The sequence below is a fragment of the Liolophura sinensis genome, chromosome 1, assembly GCF_032854445.1.
Source record: "Liolophura sinensis isolate JHLJ2023 chromosome 1, CUHK_Ljap_v2, whole genome shotgun sequence".
Lineage (NCBI taxonomy): Eukaryota > Metazoa > Mollusca > Polyplacophora > Chitonida > Chitonidae > Liolophura > Liolophura sinensis.
The window spans coordinates 28,719,982-28,738,933 of NC_088295.1; the positions used below are offsets into that span (position 1 = coordinate 28,719,982).

Genomic DNA, 18,952 nt, shown 5'->3' on the forward strand with positions numbered 1-18,952 from the left:
CCACAGTACAGTTCTGAACAAAGCCATACACGACACATCTGGAGCCCAGGTACAGGTTTTGGAGAACAGCAGGACATCGTTCAGGGAAGGCAGTGTCACTTACCACAGTACAGTTCTGAACAAAGCCATACACGACACATCTGGATCCAGAGTAAAGGTTCTGGAAAACAGCGGGAATTTGGGAAGGGAGTGTCACTTACCACAGTACAGTTCTGAACAAAGCCATACACGACACATCTGGATCCAGAGTAAAGGTTCTGAAGAACAGCGGGACTTTGTTCAGGGAAGGCAGTGTCACTTACCACAGTACAGTTCTGAACAAAGCCATACACGACACATCTGGATCCAGAGTAAAGGTTCTGAAGAACAGCGGGACTTTGTTCAGGGAAGGCAGTGTCACTTACCACAGTACAGTTCTGAACAAAGCCATATACGACCCATTTGGATCCAGAGTAAAGGCTTTGGAGAACAGCAGGACATCGTTCAGGGAAGGCAGTGTCACTTACCACAGTACAGTTCTGAACAAAGCCATACACGACACATCTTGACCCAGAGTAAAGGTTCTGGAGAACAGCGGGACTTTGTTCAGGGAAGAGAGTCTCACTTACCACAGTACAGTTCTGAACAAAGCCATACACGACACATCTGGACCCGGGGTAAAGGTTCTGGAAAACAGCGGGAATTTGGGAAGGGAGTGTCACTTACCACAGTACAGTTCTGAACAAAGCCATACACGACACATCTGGACCTGGGGTAAAGGTTTTGGTGAACAGCGGGACTTTGTTCAGGGAAGGCAGTGTCACTTACCACAGTAAGAGTTCTGAACAAAGCCATACACGACACATCTGGATCCAGAGTAATGGTTCTGGAGAACAGCGGGACTTTGTTCAGGGAAGGCAGTGTCACTTACCACAGTACAGTTCTGAACAAAGCCATACACGACACATCTGGACAGGAATAAAGGTTCTGGAGAACAGCGGGACTTTGTGCAGGGAAGGCAGTGTCACTTACCACAGTACAGTTCTGAACAAAGCCATACACGACACATCTGGACCCAGAGTAAAGGTTCTGGAGAACAGCGGGACTTTGTTCAGGGAAGAGAGTCTCACTTACCACAGTACAGTTCTGAACAAAGCCATACACGACACATCTGGAGCCAGGGTACAGGTTTTGGTGAACAGCAGGGCATCGTTCAGGGAAGGGAGTGTCACTTACCACAGTACAGTTCTGAACAAAGTCATACACGACACATCTGGATCCAGAGTAAAGGATCTGGAGAACAGCGGGACTTTGTGCAGGGAAGGCAGTGTCACTTACCACAGTACAGTTTTGAACAAAGCCATACACGACACATCTGGATCCAGAGTAATGGTTCTGGAGAACAGCGGGACATCATTCAGGGAAGGGAGTGTCACTTACCACAGTACAGTTCTGAACAAAGTCATACACGACACATCTGGACCCAGGGTAAAGGTTTTGGTGAACAGCGGGACTTTGTTCAGGGAAGGCAGTGTCACTTACCACAGTACAGTTTTGAATAAAGCCATACACGACACATCTGGATCCAGAGTAAAGGTTCTGGAGAACAGCGGGACTTTGTTCAGGGAAGGGAAGGTCAGGCTCAAACTGCTGCCATGTCATGGTTAGATTAGTGACACATGGGTTTGAAGCCTTCTTCAGCAACTCTGATATCTGGTGAAACAAGAAACAACATTCACATACTATAAAATCCACCAGCTGCATTGTTTCATCTTGATAATTAAATTATGTAAGGTTTTGTTCATGTTTCATTTAACAGGTATGTTTTGTTTTAGACTACAGAGGAAGGTGAAAAATTCTCTGCCTTGCATGGCAAATTTGAAAGTGGCACAATCTGAAAAATCTGGTGTTTTGGGATACAGACTGTTGAAGGGCTACCATTTTAACTGTACAATAGTTCAGTGAAGATAAACGGGCGATGCTGTAATAATTTGGAATAATTTCCAACTGTAAATTAGGTTCACATGTGCATTTTCACAATCCAAAAATAACATATTTGTTGAATTTTATATCCCCAAATTCTCAATTCTTTTCAACCACCTCTGCAACCAATACTTTGAAACAGTCTGGGAGAACTAAGAAACATTCTGGGAGAACTATGGTGTGCAGAGAACTAATAAGTACAGTTTTATAAAGCTTGCAATTCATTTTTAGCCTCATTTTCATCTGAACTGTATGCATAAATTCTGCAGGAATAAGTGCTTTGGTGGTCTACATTTTCTTTTCTAATAACACTATTACATGATACAAAACCTCTTTGTCAGTAATTCACTAACCTTTCTGTCCCATAAATCCCTCTCTCTGGGTTCAAACATTTCAAATAATCCACCTCCTTCTCGAGCTAGAGTGCACAAGAAGTGACTGTTGGTTCTGGACCTACCAAAAATAAAGAAACCACAAGCTGCACTTATGGTCTAGGGGGAGATAACCATGTACAACCGAATACTGTCTTTAAGCTAATATTAACACAATTAACGTAAGCAAATCATATTAAGATGTCTGAATGGAAAAGATTGCCCTTCTGATTTTTTGCGAGGTAAGAGAACAGACATTATGCAGTGGCTGGTAAGATTGCTGTCCATCCAAACTTTTGGATTCAGTTTGGGTGAATTGCATCAAATACTCCAAATCTACAGAACATACCACAGGTTACAAGCTGCCTTTAACTCATGCCTGATGTTGTAACCATTAAATATTTACTCTGGCAAAAACTGTCCTCTACCCTGCTAAATTTTGTGATCGGTTTCTTAATAGTTTTTTAACATGTAATGATGTCTAGTGTACGTGGTACTGTTCTAAATGACAATGCATGATAAAAGAGAGCAAGGAAAGAACCCTACCCAACAGCCAAAGTAAATATCTGAACATGGTCATCACTTTGGCTTGCTGCCATCTTGGCAACCGCTTGTCCGTTAACAAATCCATCTGTGATAAGGAAAACCGCTGTCCTCAGACTATCAGAAGATAGTCTGTTCAGTGTTGAAATAGCAGCCTTCAAAACGGTACAGTGGCCAGACGGCTTCAGGTTCTGTGGTGATAAAACATGAAAATATTTGTTACTTTAATTCGTCTTTTAGGAGAGATTTCTGCTGGGTCAAATCTATGGCCAAAGAAACCATGGCTTAGCTCAGTCAGAAACCCCCACAGATGAGAAACACACCTTACAAGAATACTATAACAGCTTTAAAGTTTTAACAAACACCGATTAGGCGTGTATGATAAAGTTTATGCACATGTGATATATTATAAAACTCTCAGCTGTGTGACAGCTCTTCTTTGGTGATACACAACTGGGGAGCACTTCACACAGCTCTACCATTGGAATGTTAAACACTAGTTTACTCACACTCACAAATCTCTCAGCTGTGTCACAATTCTCTTGAGTTGGTGATACACAACTGGGGAACAGCTCACACAGCTCTACCAATTGAATGAAAAACTTTAGTCATGACAAGATTCATCAGAAGAGTTTGACTTAAATCAAATACAATGTCTATCCACTACAAAAATTTCAGAATAGTCATGAAGGAATTTTTAGTGCCATATTTATGAAAACAAAGGCTAGTGAATTATATCAGAATAGTAAATGTGAATACCTCTTATGATGTACTCTGGTTAAATGATACATCTTAATATTACGAAGCCATTAAACTTAATCCAAATGCCAGAAGTTCACAGTGATAAGACTACCCAGATAATTCTAGGAATTGTTTTTCTCCTGAAAGTTGTTGCATTTGTTTCCACAAAATACTGTTCCAATGTTATCATTTTCTGACGGGTACAGCTGTCCCTTGTCTTTTCGATTTTTATGGCCTCATGTAGTTTCTTATCAAAAATTGCACAAAATTAAAACTTGTTGCCTTAAGGACAAGATGCAATGGATTTTGATTACCATTATAACTGATGTGAAAGATTTCTTTTCTGTTAAGCTGTAATCACATGATATAATTGGAAGTAATGTCTTGCTGTGTTCATGGTGTGGGCTATTCCAGGCAGTACATATTAGTACAACAAACTAAAAAGGGGGTGTTTTTATAAACTGATATACTCTTTTCTTAACAGTTTACTCCTCAAACTGAGTAACAAAGCTACTACATACATGTTCATGAGAACATTAAAGCTAAGAACAAATTGATATTTCACCATGTCCAAAGGTCACGATGTTGAATTTGCATGACAGTTCTTTCAGGGCTATGTGTAGAAGACTCTTTGCATTCTCCAGAGGTTTCCCCGCCATGGATTTGGACACGTCTACCAGGAATATCACCTCTGTGCACTCATTTTCTGCAGCAGGGTGGTCTGGGTAATAAGTCACCATACAGGCCTGGAGGAAGAAAAAAATGTCAATTTTAAGAAGAGTTAGGAACATCTAGGCAGAGTATGTGTATGTATGCACATCAAATTCTCATGTAATTCCCATGTACGTACTGGCGTAAATGTACCTGTGTAAGGTAGCATAACTTAACATAGCTACAGCACAGTAGGGCTCCTTCTGTAAAGCTCTAATGGCAGTCAAATGCCTGGATATAATGAAATCTCCACATCAAGGGACATCACTCTGATTGTCTTAATTTGTTTCAATGGGGTTTACCATGGCTTTCAACATTACACTCAAACTGTAGTCAAGGTTTCTCCCTATCTCTGTCGTATAAGTGAAATATTCTTGAGTACAGTGGAAAACACCAATCAAATAAATAAATAAATAAGTAAGATGCAGTCAAGGATTACATTAATGTCAGATGCGACATTTAACAATGTCAAATGAGTAACCTTCATACCGAACGGCTTCTGTGGAATTTCCAAACTTACAGGAAGTTTTAAAATTTATAATTAATTTATCAATGACTAAAAAGCTAACAGATATGTCAGTGAGAAGACAGTTTTACAGTTGTACCTGGTGCCACGGTTGATCTGGGTGACGCTCTACCCACATTCTGGGTAAATGAATCTCAGAGAAACCAATGAGAAGTTGGAAGCATTTCGTCAACTGCTGATTCCTGTCCATTTTTATCGTTGCCTTTGTTGCTGTTCTCTAAAAATAACATGTGTACAAGTGAACATATTTAGGTTATTCCAATTCATTTAAACGTCAATCTTTTTAATGTAAACGTGTAAAAAAGTCCTAGTTTCTAGATGGAAGAACCTGTACCTGTTTTGTGACTGAGTTTACCTACTTCAATTGAACAGAAATATCGGCAAGGCATAGATCACAAACACATAGTTATCAACTGGTGTTCATTCGTACAAGGCCGTCCTTTATTACATGCCCATAACTATGTGGACTACCACCAATGTAGGCATTGCATCACCATGGAAGTTACAAGATGAATAATGCTATGCTATGGAGGCTTCATGGAATTGGGCCATTGTCTGTAGAATGGTCAGCGTACACAAACTATCCAGTAAATGCACTATGAAGATACCTCTATCTTTACTGTGTGAGTCTCACATTTCAGCGTGGTGATGTCAAAGGGCATCTCTATGGAAACATCCACAGAACAGTCACATGACTGAATAGCACCAAGTGTGCCCTGTGAAAAACAAAGTTTGATTACAACGTTAGGAATGCAATTGGAGTCTGTATATAACTGGCAAGTTAAAAACATTCGGTCAGTCTCTGATAATGTTTGAAAAAAGCCATAAAATAAAATGTTTAAAAGAAAAGGCAACAAATAATGTAGCCTTAGTAGTTTATGAAGAGGAGTGGAAATATATCTGAACAGCCACAACAATTTTTTTACACATGCGTGGTAACTTAGTAAACCAAGAGGGTAGGGAATGCGCCATGTTAGAGCCACGTCAGCATGACACTGTGTTACTCCATCATAACCCATGCACATATGACCAAACAGCAAAACAGGATTCAGGTGACATCAGTGGAAATAGCTGCATTCTCGGTAGAGAGGAATAACTTGAAGCCTGATGGATTAAAACCCGTTATCATGTCGGCACTTTCGCTTTACTTGTGTGCGTAATTTTGCCTTCTTTTAATTGCGATTTTTATAGGTTATATATACATTGTCTCATGTTGTCTCTTCTTTTAACAATTTTACATTAATGTTCTCGATGATGATTGTATCTTCAGTAAAAATGGAAAAAATTAAATTAAAATGTAGGCGATACCTATTTACCGACCCTACTCATTAATTAGAGAGACTCGCTAATTGAGACACACTGGAAGTAAGGAGGTAGATCACAGAAGTCTCTCGCGAAGTGCTCACAGTGGGATATTGACATGCCAGCTGGCCCAGCTGGTCTATAAAGCCAGACTTTCCTGACAGCTTGTACATGGCAATTCGCAATGTCATTTTTGAGTATACAAGCTTGTTTAAGAAAAATAAAAGACAAAAATATTGATACCGGTACATCAACATAGTGAAAATTTCTCTTTGCCATTTCCCTATCCAAAACTCTTACCATACTGTTTTTCCGGCTGTGTTTTACAAAAAATCCTATCTGATATTTAAAGTTATTACGTATATTGGTTAATGAACAATTACCTACTGCGAAAAAACTTTTGAACCTGGTTTTCATTTTAATGTGGCAATAAAAGGTATTAATTCACGGGGAAGCAGGGCTTGATCAGCATGATTCTCCAACACCAGCACAAGCTTCATCTGGATGGTAAGCTCAAGTTTCAGCTAGTCTATAAAAAGTATGAGAGGGGTGGTGACTACTCAGTGAAAGAATCTCAAAGCCCTGTTTATCTAACTTGGGTTGATCAATCACCCCCTATGGTGAATGGATGCCAGGCTCATTGTATCAGTTGAGTCCACCAAGTAAAATCACTAGGGGTTACAAACTTTCAGGCAATAACTTTGCTATCAACAGTTTTCTGTTCAAAATTTCTTCTTACTGCATTTGACGTTTGCAAGGCATTTTAGTATTTTCCTTGCAGTAAATCTAAAAAACATACACATGTAAAATTCCAGTGCTGTTTATGAGACTACACGAATGTACTTTTGGCTGTCTCCCCCAACTTTCAGCTAGGTTATCCGTCAAGTTGAGAACTACCTTGTTATTGTTGACCTGATTATTGGTTGACGGCTGATATACAAATGTCTGTTTCGACACAAAGATGTAAGGATCTTGCAGCTAACCCACGCCATATGTTGTTGTGATGGAAATGGTCTCAAAAGTGAAAGAACTTTAACGGTAGACTTTGCTAACCATTTCACATACTCATCGAAGAGTCTGAAAGTTGCTTGTGTCAAATGCAGGACCTGTAGGCCTACAACAATGTGGGCCAACACACAGGTTGAGGCAGGGTTTCATCTTTGAAAGTACCGCTAATCGTACTGTTTGCTGGGACAGTACCGGTAATTACAAATATGTGTTTAGTTCATCTACATCTCATATTTTTTCTTTTTTTTCACATCTTGACATTCATCACAACAGTGAGTCCCTCCCTGCCTCTTACAAATGTTCAATGGAAAAAAGCAAATCTTTAAAAAACAGGAGAGTGTTTGTAAGCTTCTTGCCAAGCTGGTGAGGCTCATCGAAGTGTGACGGAGGTGTGAACAGTTTGTCACTGATTGTCTACCAGTAATCCCCTACTCCCCACAGAGAGTTTACTACTTAACGCAATTGTTTATTCCATTTATGCTTACAATTTGAAAAATTAGAGTAGAAAAGTCAAAACAGAATGTAGGCATAAGAGGAATGGAGGGACAAGGGATTAGGATTAACGCCTCAGGTGGCAAGTCAGGTGGGATCAGTCAAGCATGACAAAACTCAGATATTGATAAAAATTGTATATTTCGAACAGATCAGACTTTAATATAATTATGTTATAAAAAATCAGAAGGACAGCATCCTGAACACCAAGTCAGCATTCTCCATCAGGGAGCATTTCTTCAAGGTTGCAAAAAACTACCAGCAGGGTTTGGTGCGTGGTTGTGATTATCATCAGTGCAAAGCCCAGCTCGACAACCAATAAAATCACATCTCCACCAGCACTTAGTGTCAAGTTTCCTGTTATTTCTGTAGATAAAGCTGTTAAGAAGTAGGTTGCGTCCTCCGCGCTTGTCGGTAACGAGTTCTACTTCGGTAATATGAGTGGCCATTGTAAGTGTTAACTATGTTATGATGGAATCACAGGAATTCAGTCTGTTTATATACAAGAGCCTGCCAAAAGTGAACACTTTTCAGACTAGACCGAATGCTGACAAGTGACTAGATTTCAATGTCAGACGATGATCGGAGTATAGTATTCCGCTGGAAAGACTACGGGGTGTCCTAATCCACTGCGTAGGCATAAGTGGAATGAAATAATTCTGAATTGTAGTCAGAAGTGGAAGACACCAACACAAGAGTCTTCGCACTATGGTACACTGTTTTTGAAAATGCACCTGTAATTATTGAGAAGGTACGGTATAGTGTAAACTATATGTACAACTTAAACACTGACATAAGCCTGGAGGAAATTTAAGATGAAAAACCAACCATTAAAACATGATCGATTGATACAGATCATTCTAAGCCCCTTTCACTTATCCATTAGGGGTATACTAGTTGTCAAAGCAGGATGGGAAAAGAAATACAGTACACAGTAAAGCAAATTTTGTAGCTTGTCTCACCTGGTCATGTGCCTCCAGCTCTGGAAGCCTGAAGCTGATACAATCCATCAACAATGGCAATTCACACACATAAGTCACTTTAACAACCACCGAGTCATGTGGTTTTAAATTTCCAACCTTCATGGTGAACACCTCCTATAACATTCATCATGGACATAGGGTTATACATGTACATGTAACAATCAATGGTCCGTGTGGGTTAGAGGGTATGTAAAATAAGCAGAAGTGCCCTATTTCTTCTAATTTTTGGGACACCTGATCTGCTCTCGGTATACATGTTACTGTAGCAGGAATATTGAGTTTCTTTTTTCTTACATGGTTAGGCCATCTAATGAACAACATACTCATATCTTTACTTTTCTAAATGGTTGGTAAATGTAATATTCTAATATCAGAACTACTAATATCTGTCCCAAAACTTAGAAGAATTAGGGTAGTCCAAAATCTCCTGTGCTGCATGGTGAGCACTGTGATGGAACTGACCAGCTGGGGATTTGAACCAGTAATCGGCTTTCCAATCCAGTCTTCTACCCCTGGCCTAAAAGGAAATTCCATCCAGCCCACAGTGTACAAGTGTTTTCCCACACTTCATTACAAAAAGGCGCCTCCGTGGCCTAGGTGGCTAGTAAGCCAGCACAGTGCAATGACCCAGAAGCCTCTCACCAATGCAGTTGCTGTGAGTTCAAGTCGAGCTCATACTGGCTTTCTCTCCAGCCATACGCAGAAAGGTCTGCAGCAACCTGCAGATGGCCATGGGTTTCCCTCGCGCTCTGCCCGGTTTCTTCAAACCCTAATGCTGGCTGCCGTCATATAAATGAAATATTCTTGAGTACGCGGTTAAACACCAATCAAATAAATAAATAAAACAAATCTTTACAAAAGGAAAGTTTGACTGTAAATTAAGTCTTACATGAGACATAAACTGCACACCATACCAAGCAAAACTAGTGTTATCTTGGAGAGAGAGTCGTAAGACAAAGACTGATTACATTGTTAATTTTGCAACTGTACAAAATCTATATCAAATCTGCTTCAGATCTTTTGCCTATGTCCATCATGTAAATATATATTGTCTTTGAAGAGGTTTTTCTTTTCAGTGATCTACATGTTCAAATATTCTGAAAAAAAATGATTCTTTCCAAAAATGTATTTTTTACTTTTAATGTAATAACTGCTTGGAAAAAAGTGATTTGGTACATGTGGATATACTTTACGACACACCCACCCCCCACCCCCACCCGCCAAAACAGGTAGATAAATGGCCTCACAATGCTTGGCAACTCAATCGTACCTGGTTTGTAGTACTCTGTTCCAGTAAACAGGCTCCCTGTCCTTCTTCTATAGCTTCATTGTATATCTGGTGAGCAGCTTTAACTTCCTCAATCTTCCCGTAGATGCGCTGGTCATTGATAACTGCCTCAAACCCTGTGATGGCACACAACTCATCCACAGGGAAATGATACTGACCTTGGATTGTCTCATTGCTGTCATTGATGTAAGTTTGAATTAAGTTGACCTGAACAGTGAATAACACAATACACAGATATTAGAGTGCTGCAAGTGTGACAGCTTATTGATGTCATGTGATAACAAATAGCTCTAAAATCTACATACATCTATAATGTGTGTGGTTAAATCTGGGAAATCTGAATGCTTTTTAATTACAACCAGCTAAGGCTGTATATTGTAAGGTCTGCCAGCAAACCTCTGGATGAGAGTAGGTATCCCCAGGCTTTGCATAGTTTCCTCTCACCATAATCTTCGCCGCTGACCTATAGGTAAAATATTCTTGGGAATGGCGTAAAAACACCAATTAATCAAATAAATTACAACCAGTCATGGTTTGGAACTGAAATAAGTGCACAACGGGAAGAAAACATATATAAAAACACTCACACTAGTATATCACTAAACAAATAAATTGTCTGTATTTAAACAAGTGACATTCTTTACCTCGGCTATCATGTCCATTACTTTTGCTTGAACAGCAATAGAACACACAGGAAGGTAGTTTGAGTTGTCTCCCCCTTTTGACACCCCGACTCTCCACTGTTCATGTCTTGTTTTAAGGTCATCTGTCCAGAAAGTTTAATTGTATATATAAATTAACAAATATCTGTAAAAAGTCATACTGGTTGGTATCTTAACTGATTTTTAAGACATACTTTCCATCAAAGGGTCACTTTAACCAGTACTAACTGCATCGTGCAATAATCATTCTGATCACCACAACACTAGCTGGTACAGCTTTTGTGAGGTTTTACAAGAATTCAGAAACTATCACCATCTGCACCTAACCCTTTTGTATATAGGATCAATATGTACCTCACCCTTTACCACACGTGACACAACATTAATCCTTCTGCTCAAGATATATACGTAGATACAAAACGAAGATGACTCATTAGTGATGTCACCGCTGCCAAATCTACATAATTAAAGGGATACAGAATCAACGCTGATTGCGTGACTAATGAGTTAGGGTTTCCTGGGTTAAATCCTTCAGCTGTGGTCACGGTTGAATAAATGTACCATACAGGTACAGAATTGATTCTGTATCCCTTTATAACAATATGCAATTGTTTAAATAAACCACACTGCAACACCTAAGGTCCTCAGGAATATACCTGGCATATGTAAAGTCAATCATATGAATGGTTGTGGAGAAAATTAAGGACAGATATACAGAGATAACAGGTACTTCAGGTTTTATACAATATTCTAGTCACAAATAAACAGAAACTCTGCAACTGGAATACCTTCTTCAGATGAAGTGCTACTCCTCCTCTGCTGCTTGACAGCATTCATGGAATAGTCCCCTACAGTTCTGAAATAATTCCTGAGTAATAATCCGTGATCAGCAGGGGCAGATATCGTACTCAGGCTGCCAACCTCATCCATATCCTCAAGTAACCTCTGTACAGCCTCAGAGCCATCACAACCTCCATGCAGGACAAGTTCTACCAAATAAACTGAACCCTGTGCCTGAAAGGGGCCATAAGGAACAGAGTAAAGACCAGTACAATTATCTTTCCATATCAAAGAAAAGAAGGCTAAAAAGCCTAATTTCCCTGTGATAGCTTAATGGTGTCTACCGATAGCAAGGCAGTCACAATAATCTTGTCTTCATAATGCAGTCACTGAGGAATCATTGACTTGACACCTGGACACATATGACACATATATCCACCCTATTACAGAATACTCACAGAGACAACAACTCACAGTAATCTCCAAAAAGATCTGTCATTGATTCATTCGGCTACAGTAGATCAGCCCCTGACCTATGATGTTTCAGGCTCAACCATTACTAGTTGGTTTGGCAGCAGTTTTAAGTGAAAAGGTTTGTGGTTCAAAAGATGATAGTTTATTTCTGTTTACTCAATCCATAAAGTGTTATAAGTGAGAATTTCTAATCACATAAATGTAAATCGATAAGTAATGTCTCAAAACATTTTACACACCAGTATGCATGTATTTAATACATGCACTTCTCTTCAGGCTTTCAGTTTTAAAAAAAAAACTTATAAATATACAGAGGATAATTTACCTTGTCTTCTGTAGATGCTTCACTAACAAACACAAACTGAGTTTTGCGCACAGTACTGATTTCCCAGCATTCCTCAGTTAACCTGAATAGTTAAGCGGAGTAAAATAATTAAGTTCCTGAAAGAACGCCCTTATTTACCCATAGGCTAATTATTTTTAAAATATTATTCTCTTGATTAATATTTTAACTGATTTTTTTTTTAAATTTAATGTTTTTCAGTAAAACCATGTTAATTTATGCGTAGAGGCAGGGAAATAGGGCTTAGACAATAAACAGGTGATGAGAACAGTGTATATAACAATATATACCTACAGTAAAGTAACAGAAGATCTACACTCTATCTCACAAATCACATACATGTACTTGGCTTTTTAGTTGCACAAATGGAAGACCATACCAATTTTAATTGTTGTTTTATGGGAATAAATCAATGTCTGGAGAGAGCATAAACATAAGTAAAACACGAAAATAAACTCATTTATGGAATCATTTATGGAAATGACTATCTTGGTAAGTTTTTCTTGTTGAAGACATAGCTGCATGACAGGAAAGCATTAAAGAACAATAAAATCATAAAAACATCAAGATCGTACAATACAAAGGTGGATTTTCAGTTCATAGATACCTTTCATCAGACTTGTTAACACCTTGCCTGCTCAAACACAATCCTGACATTAGCGCTCGTTCAGAGAGATCGCTAAAATATGCAAATTAAGTATACCGGTATAAGAATTTATATATGCATCAAATTTCACACTACATACAGGATAATAACATATCAGTACACACAAATGTGTATGTTGTACATGTAACATAGCAGATTGTATTGGCAATATATATGATCAGGCAAATGGGGATTTCCCTTTCCCACAGTGACAGAAGCACAGGATGGGGGCTATGGTCCCATAATGCTAAAACCCCATCACGGTCACCCCAAGCAGGATGCTACAATGAAGAATCACTGATGGTTGGTGTGTTGCTTGGTTCACTGCCTTTACATGAAGGGCTACATGTAGGAGGGTACAATGCACTGGCTCTCTACGACTGAGACAACATAAAGTTTCCGTTTGAAAAGTGGTAGAAGCTAGGGGTACACTTGCAAAGGTCGATGGTTCAAACCCCAAATACATCCTCAGAGTCACAAAAGTCATCGCTATCATTACATCTGTATCACAGTCAAATCAAACCACTTTTACATAAAAAATGTCAGAAGATTTTCACTGACAATTCAGGAATGTTAAACCTCTGCTAGATGTTAAGGATGTATGTGGTAACAGCCCAGAAAGGATGAAAACAAGACTTACATACATATTAATTTCAAGATTACACTCATTTGAACTACACATAAACCTGACTGCGACCATATGAAAACTTCTTCATTGTTTAAGACCTATCATGAATCTCTCTCACTATCTACAAACCATGAACATACACTGCACATATAAAGGACATTCATACCTGCATAAAATTGCCAGAATGAGATGTGCATTCACTGGGTAAAATGTATAGACAACCTCTGTGGGTAGATTCTCCAGGACATCCTCGCTGGAAAACTTCTGTATCAAATACATGCTTTTGATGTCTTTGATGTGGGCTCTGTTTAAAAAATAAAACATAACTTCTTCTCTGTGCCTCATTCACTTGGATGGTCCAAACTAAAAACAAAAATTTCCTAAGTGTTTTCAGAAATTTGCAAAGTGCTTTGGTTTATACAAGTGATATCCATTTATAATGTCATTATCACCAACAATCGGATTTAAACTGGATGCTGTTAAATGGCAGAAGTTAGCTGCAGTTTACACAAAATGTGAACTCATTTGGCTGACTGCATCTAATAGATAAGACCTAGAAATGTATGAGGAAAATTCAAATAAGCATTTCAGTTTCTTTACCTTCACAGTTCTAACATTTCTAAAGAGGTTATGCTCTAGTGCGGAATTTAAATGTAGAAACCTAGCACCATGAGTTACCTGGAACGTACAGACTGTTCATTGTTTTGGAAACATTTACTTTTCTTTTCATCATGAACTTTTCCACTCTAAAATGCAACGAAACTCTTTTAACCTACTTATTTACAAACCTGGAGTGGAGAGCAGACTCCACCTGTCTAAATCTTTGGGTGTGTGGTTTTAAGGGACAAAACCTCCATCTGAAAGATAGGCCCAAGTCCCAAGGGTTCAGGTTTTCAGAAAAACTTTCTGACAGAGAAAGAGTTCCCCTGATAAACTGTAACAGGATACAACATACAAATATGAATAAATCCCTGAATCTGTTTGCATGTTTAGACCATCGTTACCTTTCCATATCATAACAAACTTCTCTTTCTAAACAAAACGGTAATCTTTATGAAGCCATTGTAACTAACCCAGCCATGCCAGTTAGTTGTAAGAAAAACTCTTTTTATGTCAAGCATAAAGCTATAAAATTGTTTTCAATAGAAAACAAGTTACCAGATGTGAAACTTAATCCACCACTACGCAGGTATATTTGTAATAAAACTTAAATTTCCATGATGTTACACGTACATGGCAGAGATCTTGTTTCTGGGCTATGATGGCCTGTGTGTCCACTGTGAACTGATGTGCTGGAGAATGGGGCAAAGCTTGGTAAAATGAGGTGGACAAGAATTCTACTTTGTTTCTATCACTTTCTTCCTGCAGCTCTTCTCTCAGAAGTTCCAAAATTCCCATAGCTTTTACAACCTGATAATGATATGAATAAAAAACCTACTATAAAAGAACAAGAAATATTTAATACTGGTTCTAGAACTGCTCCTGGTGGATCATTATAGATGTATATATGTAGTTTTCAAAGATTCATCCAATATTTTCCTGAATTAAAGGAGAATTTGAGTCCACTGAATAAAGTGAAATTTGCAGATTGTCAGAAAACTTACTTTTTCCAATGTGATATTTTTAAGCTCTGTGGCAACATGATTCCTGATACACAGCCAACTTTCCTTCCACAGGTCTTCTATAATATCTACACCTTCTACTGTTGACAACTTAGGGTTCAACCTCTACAAAGAAATGAAATGCAAAATGAATGTAATGTTAGATGTGTGTTTCCCTCGAAGTATGTTCTCTTTCCCCCTACCACTGTCGTATGAGTTAAACATTCTTGAGTATGGCTTAAAATACTAATCAAGTAAGTCAATACATAAATAATGTTAGATGCATGTTTGACTGGGGTGTAGGCCTAAAGAGAAACTTAAAGCTATGTATAGTCATATTCTCATCTTTTTTTTAATCTCAGTCCATAGTAAGTTCTTGTACATACATATACAACTGCACCCAGATACTTATACATGGCATACAAACAGAAACATGGAATGCTTGCCTCTTTCAGTATAGTGGATCCACAAGGAGATACTTTGGTTTGTTCTATGTTGTAGTTTGCGGAAGAGATCAATTTCTCATAAAGCCAGGTGTACACATTCATAGCCTCAACCAGTGTGGGGAAATGACGATATCTGATCACAGTATTTTTTCCATTCTGGAAATCCAAATAAAAAATTATTTAATTGTCTGCATTATTTGTTATTTTTATACATCAGGTATGCATGAACACAGGGCTGAAATTACAAATCAGAAGTGAATATAACATGAGCAACTTTTCTAACATTTCTTCAATTCACCGATCCTTTACACTGCACAGTATTTACTGAAACACTGATTGGCTGAACAGTTGTCACAGGAGTTTATCATTAAGATCTCACTTTCCAATGAGGATACAGATTAATACATTACGAGGGAAAGCCTCTATTTAGTTGACTGAATGACAGCATGTTGTTCAACAACAATCAAGAATCTTTCATGTAATTCTTGAGTATGATGTTGGTGAGCGTTGTGAGGGGACAAATCAGGTGTACAGGGTGATAATCATCCAACCTGAATTATATGGTTATTCTGAGGGAACATCTGAATAAATCACAGGAATTTGCTCGCTTTGCTAACTTACCCAAGATGCATCATCGTGAATCTCTTCACTAGAATAAACACGGAATTCAGAACTCTGAGATCCCTGGTTGCAATCTTTGGGCACATGAAGTTCCAAAACTTGAAACAGCTGATGGCCTTTCTTGTCCATTTTCTGAAGAGCACCAAAACAAAACTTCAGTACACCAAAAATAAGAGCAAAAGTTAAAATCAACAGTGACAAAGTGATGGGATTGTAAGAAATCTTACTGCTCACGAAATCTAGGAAACTGCTCCAACCCATGCAGTAGTAAGCTGCAAGTCTGCTGTCCATGTCATAAATGAACAATGAGCCTTATGATCTACACATATGGGTTCTTGCTGGCTTAATTCCTCCACTAAAACATTCCTCTCATCACAGCAAATCAGCCCTTGACCAATGAGGTTACAAGTTCATATCCAGCTTCAGTAGTAAATCGACATAACATGCCACAACTAAACCTGTCATATTAAGAGAGCGTGACTGACTGAAATGATCTGCATACACTTACTGGCAGGACACAGAACTTGAGCACCTCATACTGATTGTAATCATCATCAGCCTCATCCAGAACGTCGCCAGAATCCCACAACTCAGCATCATCCAGGTCCGTAAAGTCTTTCTCCACCATACACTCCTTTTCTTCAGTTTCTGTCTGGACTATGAACAGTAAGACGTTCTTTTTCAAGTGACATATGTCCAAGAAAATAACTGCATACCAAGTAGTTAACATGCACATAACATGTAAAACTATAACATTTAACTTTAACTCTTCAACATCTTCTAACAACTTTGCATTTCTGGTAGGTCCAGGAAATTCACAATTATAATGTACATAATTAAAAAAACAGAATGACTTCTTCATGCATGTGAGAAGATGTCACCAGTATTCAGTATGGTTGGGTTACATGTCTATGTTTCCTTTGCCTTGTCCTTAATCATACAATGCTTTACAGTTTTGTTAAAACATGTTCAACATACACACGCACTGTCATGCACCATAATCCGTGACCTAAAGCACCATAATCTATGACCTCACGCACCACAATCCATGACCTCATGCACCACAATCCGTGACCTCATGCACCATAATCCGTGATCTCATGCACCACAATCCCTGACCTCATGCACCACAATCCCTGACATCATGCACCGTTATCCTTCACCTCATGCACCATAATCCGCGACCTCATGCACCACAATCCCTGACATCATGCACCGTTATCCTTCACCTTATGCACCACAATCCATGACCTCATGCACCATAATCTGTGACCTCATGCACCACAATCCCTGACCTCATGCACCACAATCCCTGACATCATGCACCGTTATCCTTCACCTCATGCACCATAATCCCTGACCTCATGCTCTGTTGCCTGACATTATTGTCATCATCCATAACAATCACTGGTGCTATGGTTAGGAAGTGATGATATTCAATGAGTTAAACACCCGTACGATCTTTCAATCTCATATGAAAGTCTGTGTTTATGTACAAGGCATGTCACTTATACCTGTATCATTTGTAGCAATCTGATATTTCTTGACGAGATACTTTTTAATGTCTTCTAGATTTCCATATTGCATACTGTTTAGAATGTAGCTGACAGTCACCACTGGAACTCTGAACGTCTGTGCCTGGTGTAGTTTGTAAGAGTCTGGTGTGTGATCTTTCCCAGCTATCACCAAGCATGATGTCTGGAACACAGAATAAGATATATATTTCACACCTCTTTTTCTCACATCGCTGGCCACAATATGGCGGAAAAATCATCGATGTAGAATCCTTCTGCTATACATGTAACCATTTGTTTCATTTATGCAGCGTATACAAGTTCCCATATTCCTAAAAATACTGGTCCCTGGGTTAATGTCTACAATGACTAAAAACATGAACACAGAGAAATTCAAATCAAGAGTATACAGATACTTCTCACATTTGTGTAGGGAGCTGGTAAAGGCTGAATGATTATTGGGCCTCCTTTTTGAATAGCTCGGTAAAATCTGGGCCTGCACAGTTTCAAGATTCCTATGCTTCCCGTGATTTTTAGGTGTTGTGGGCAGGAAGTGATCGGCACTACTGCTATGCAGGTATGGAAATCAGTAGATATACCTGTTTTGTGACAGCATAGGTGATATCACCTCCTCTGTCTTGGACCAGCTGTTTCAGATGATCTTTCTCTCGTATTGTAGCTGTGAGCTCCCAGTCCAATGCAAAGCTTAGGTTCTTGAACATCTTCATCTACAGGTGCTATTATAACCAAGATGGCACCGTAGTGATATTTCTGAAAATATCAAATATACATGACAAACATACATGTAAATAGTATTAAATGGGTGACTATCAACAAATAACAGTTAGCTTCAGTTTCACAGTATAATAACTGGTTACCTGTACTTGATTTTAAATTTGATAATAGAAGGTAGTACACACTCCATGAAGCTCAACTATCTACATGTATAGCTATTATTTACAGAGAGATATGTGACACATTTACTCATCATGAAGTGGTGAGTAATTAAGTTATCCTTTTTATGTATCCTTATAATGATCGACCATATCCAGTATCTGATAGAGAAGGTGGCTAAATTAGGGATGCTGACTGGTTATATTTTCAAGAAGGCATCAATTTACATGTCACCATGTGAAAAAAAAATTAGTAAATGATGTTGGAATGTAACAGAATTTGTTTGGAAATATTAAACTGAATACGCATTTTTGTGTCACTAAATTCTGTTGGCATGTTGTTTATTAAGCAAAGATACATTAGATAGGTTTCAAATACTTGATCAACACATTGAAATAATGTGCATCACAGTGATC

The 18,952-nt window shown here is 38.6% G+C and overlaps 1 protein-coding gene across 1 annotated transcript in view; it reads right to left on the reverse strand.

Annotated features, from left to right (window-relative positions):
• LOC135475131 (protein mono-ADP-ribosyltransferase PARP4-like) overlaps positions 1 to 18,952 on the reverse strand; it is a 31,961-nt gene that overhangs the window by 11,464 nt on the left and 1,545 nt on the right. The window contains exons 2-24 of the mRNA XM_064754933.1: positions 18,242 to 18,413; positions 17,643 to 17,826; positions 16,637 to 16,785; positions 16,129 to 16,260; positions 15,508 to 15,663; positions 15,065 to 15,187; positions 14,694 to 14,870; positions 14,249 to 14,394; positions 13,627 to 13,764; positions 12,794 to 12,865; positions 12,169 to 12,250; positions 11,378 to 11,603; positions 10,572 to 10,693; positions 9,910 to 10,134; positions 8,619 to 8,753; positions 5,463 to 5,570; positions 4,934 to 5,071; positions 4,183 to 4,363; positions 3,386 to 3,459; positions 2,880 to 3,067; positions 2,316 to 2,415; positions 1,522 to 1,692; positions 808 to 922 (exon numbers count right to left, since the gene is read on the reverse strand). Of these exons, the coding sequence (XP_064611003.1) occupies positions 808 to 922; positions 1,522 to 1,692; positions 2,316 to 2,415; positions 2,880 to 3,067; positions 3,386 to 3,459; positions 4,183 to 4,363; positions 4,934 to 5,071; positions 5,463 to 5,570; positions 8,619 to 8,753; positions 9,910 to 10,134; positions 10,572 to 10,693; positions 11,378 to 11,603; positions 12,169 to 12,250; positions 12,794 to 12,865; positions 13,627 to 13,764; positions 14,249 to 14,394; positions 14,694 to 14,870; positions 15,065 to 15,187; positions 15,508 to 15,663; positions 16,129 to 16,260; positions 16,637 to 16,785; positions 17,643 to 17,826; positions 18,242 to 18,370 (3,271 nt within the window). The 5' untranslated portion in view covers positions 18,371 to 18,413. The remainder of the gene's footprint in view (positions 1 to 807; positions 923 to 1,521; positions 1,693 to 2,315; positions 2,416 to 2,879; positions 3,068 to 3,385; positions 3,460 to 4,182; positions 4,364 to 4,933; positions 5,072 to 5,462; positions 5,571 to 8,618; positions 8,754 to 9,909; positions 10,135 to 10,571; positions 10,694 to 11,377; positions 11,604 to 12,168; positions 12,251 to 12,793; positions 12,866 to 13,626; positions 13,765 to 14,248; positions 14,395 to 14,693; positions 14,871 to 15,064; positions 15,188 to 15,507; positions 15,664 to 16,128; positions 16,261 to 16,636; positions 16,786 to 17,642; positions 17,827 to 18,241; positions 18,414 to 18,952) is intronic.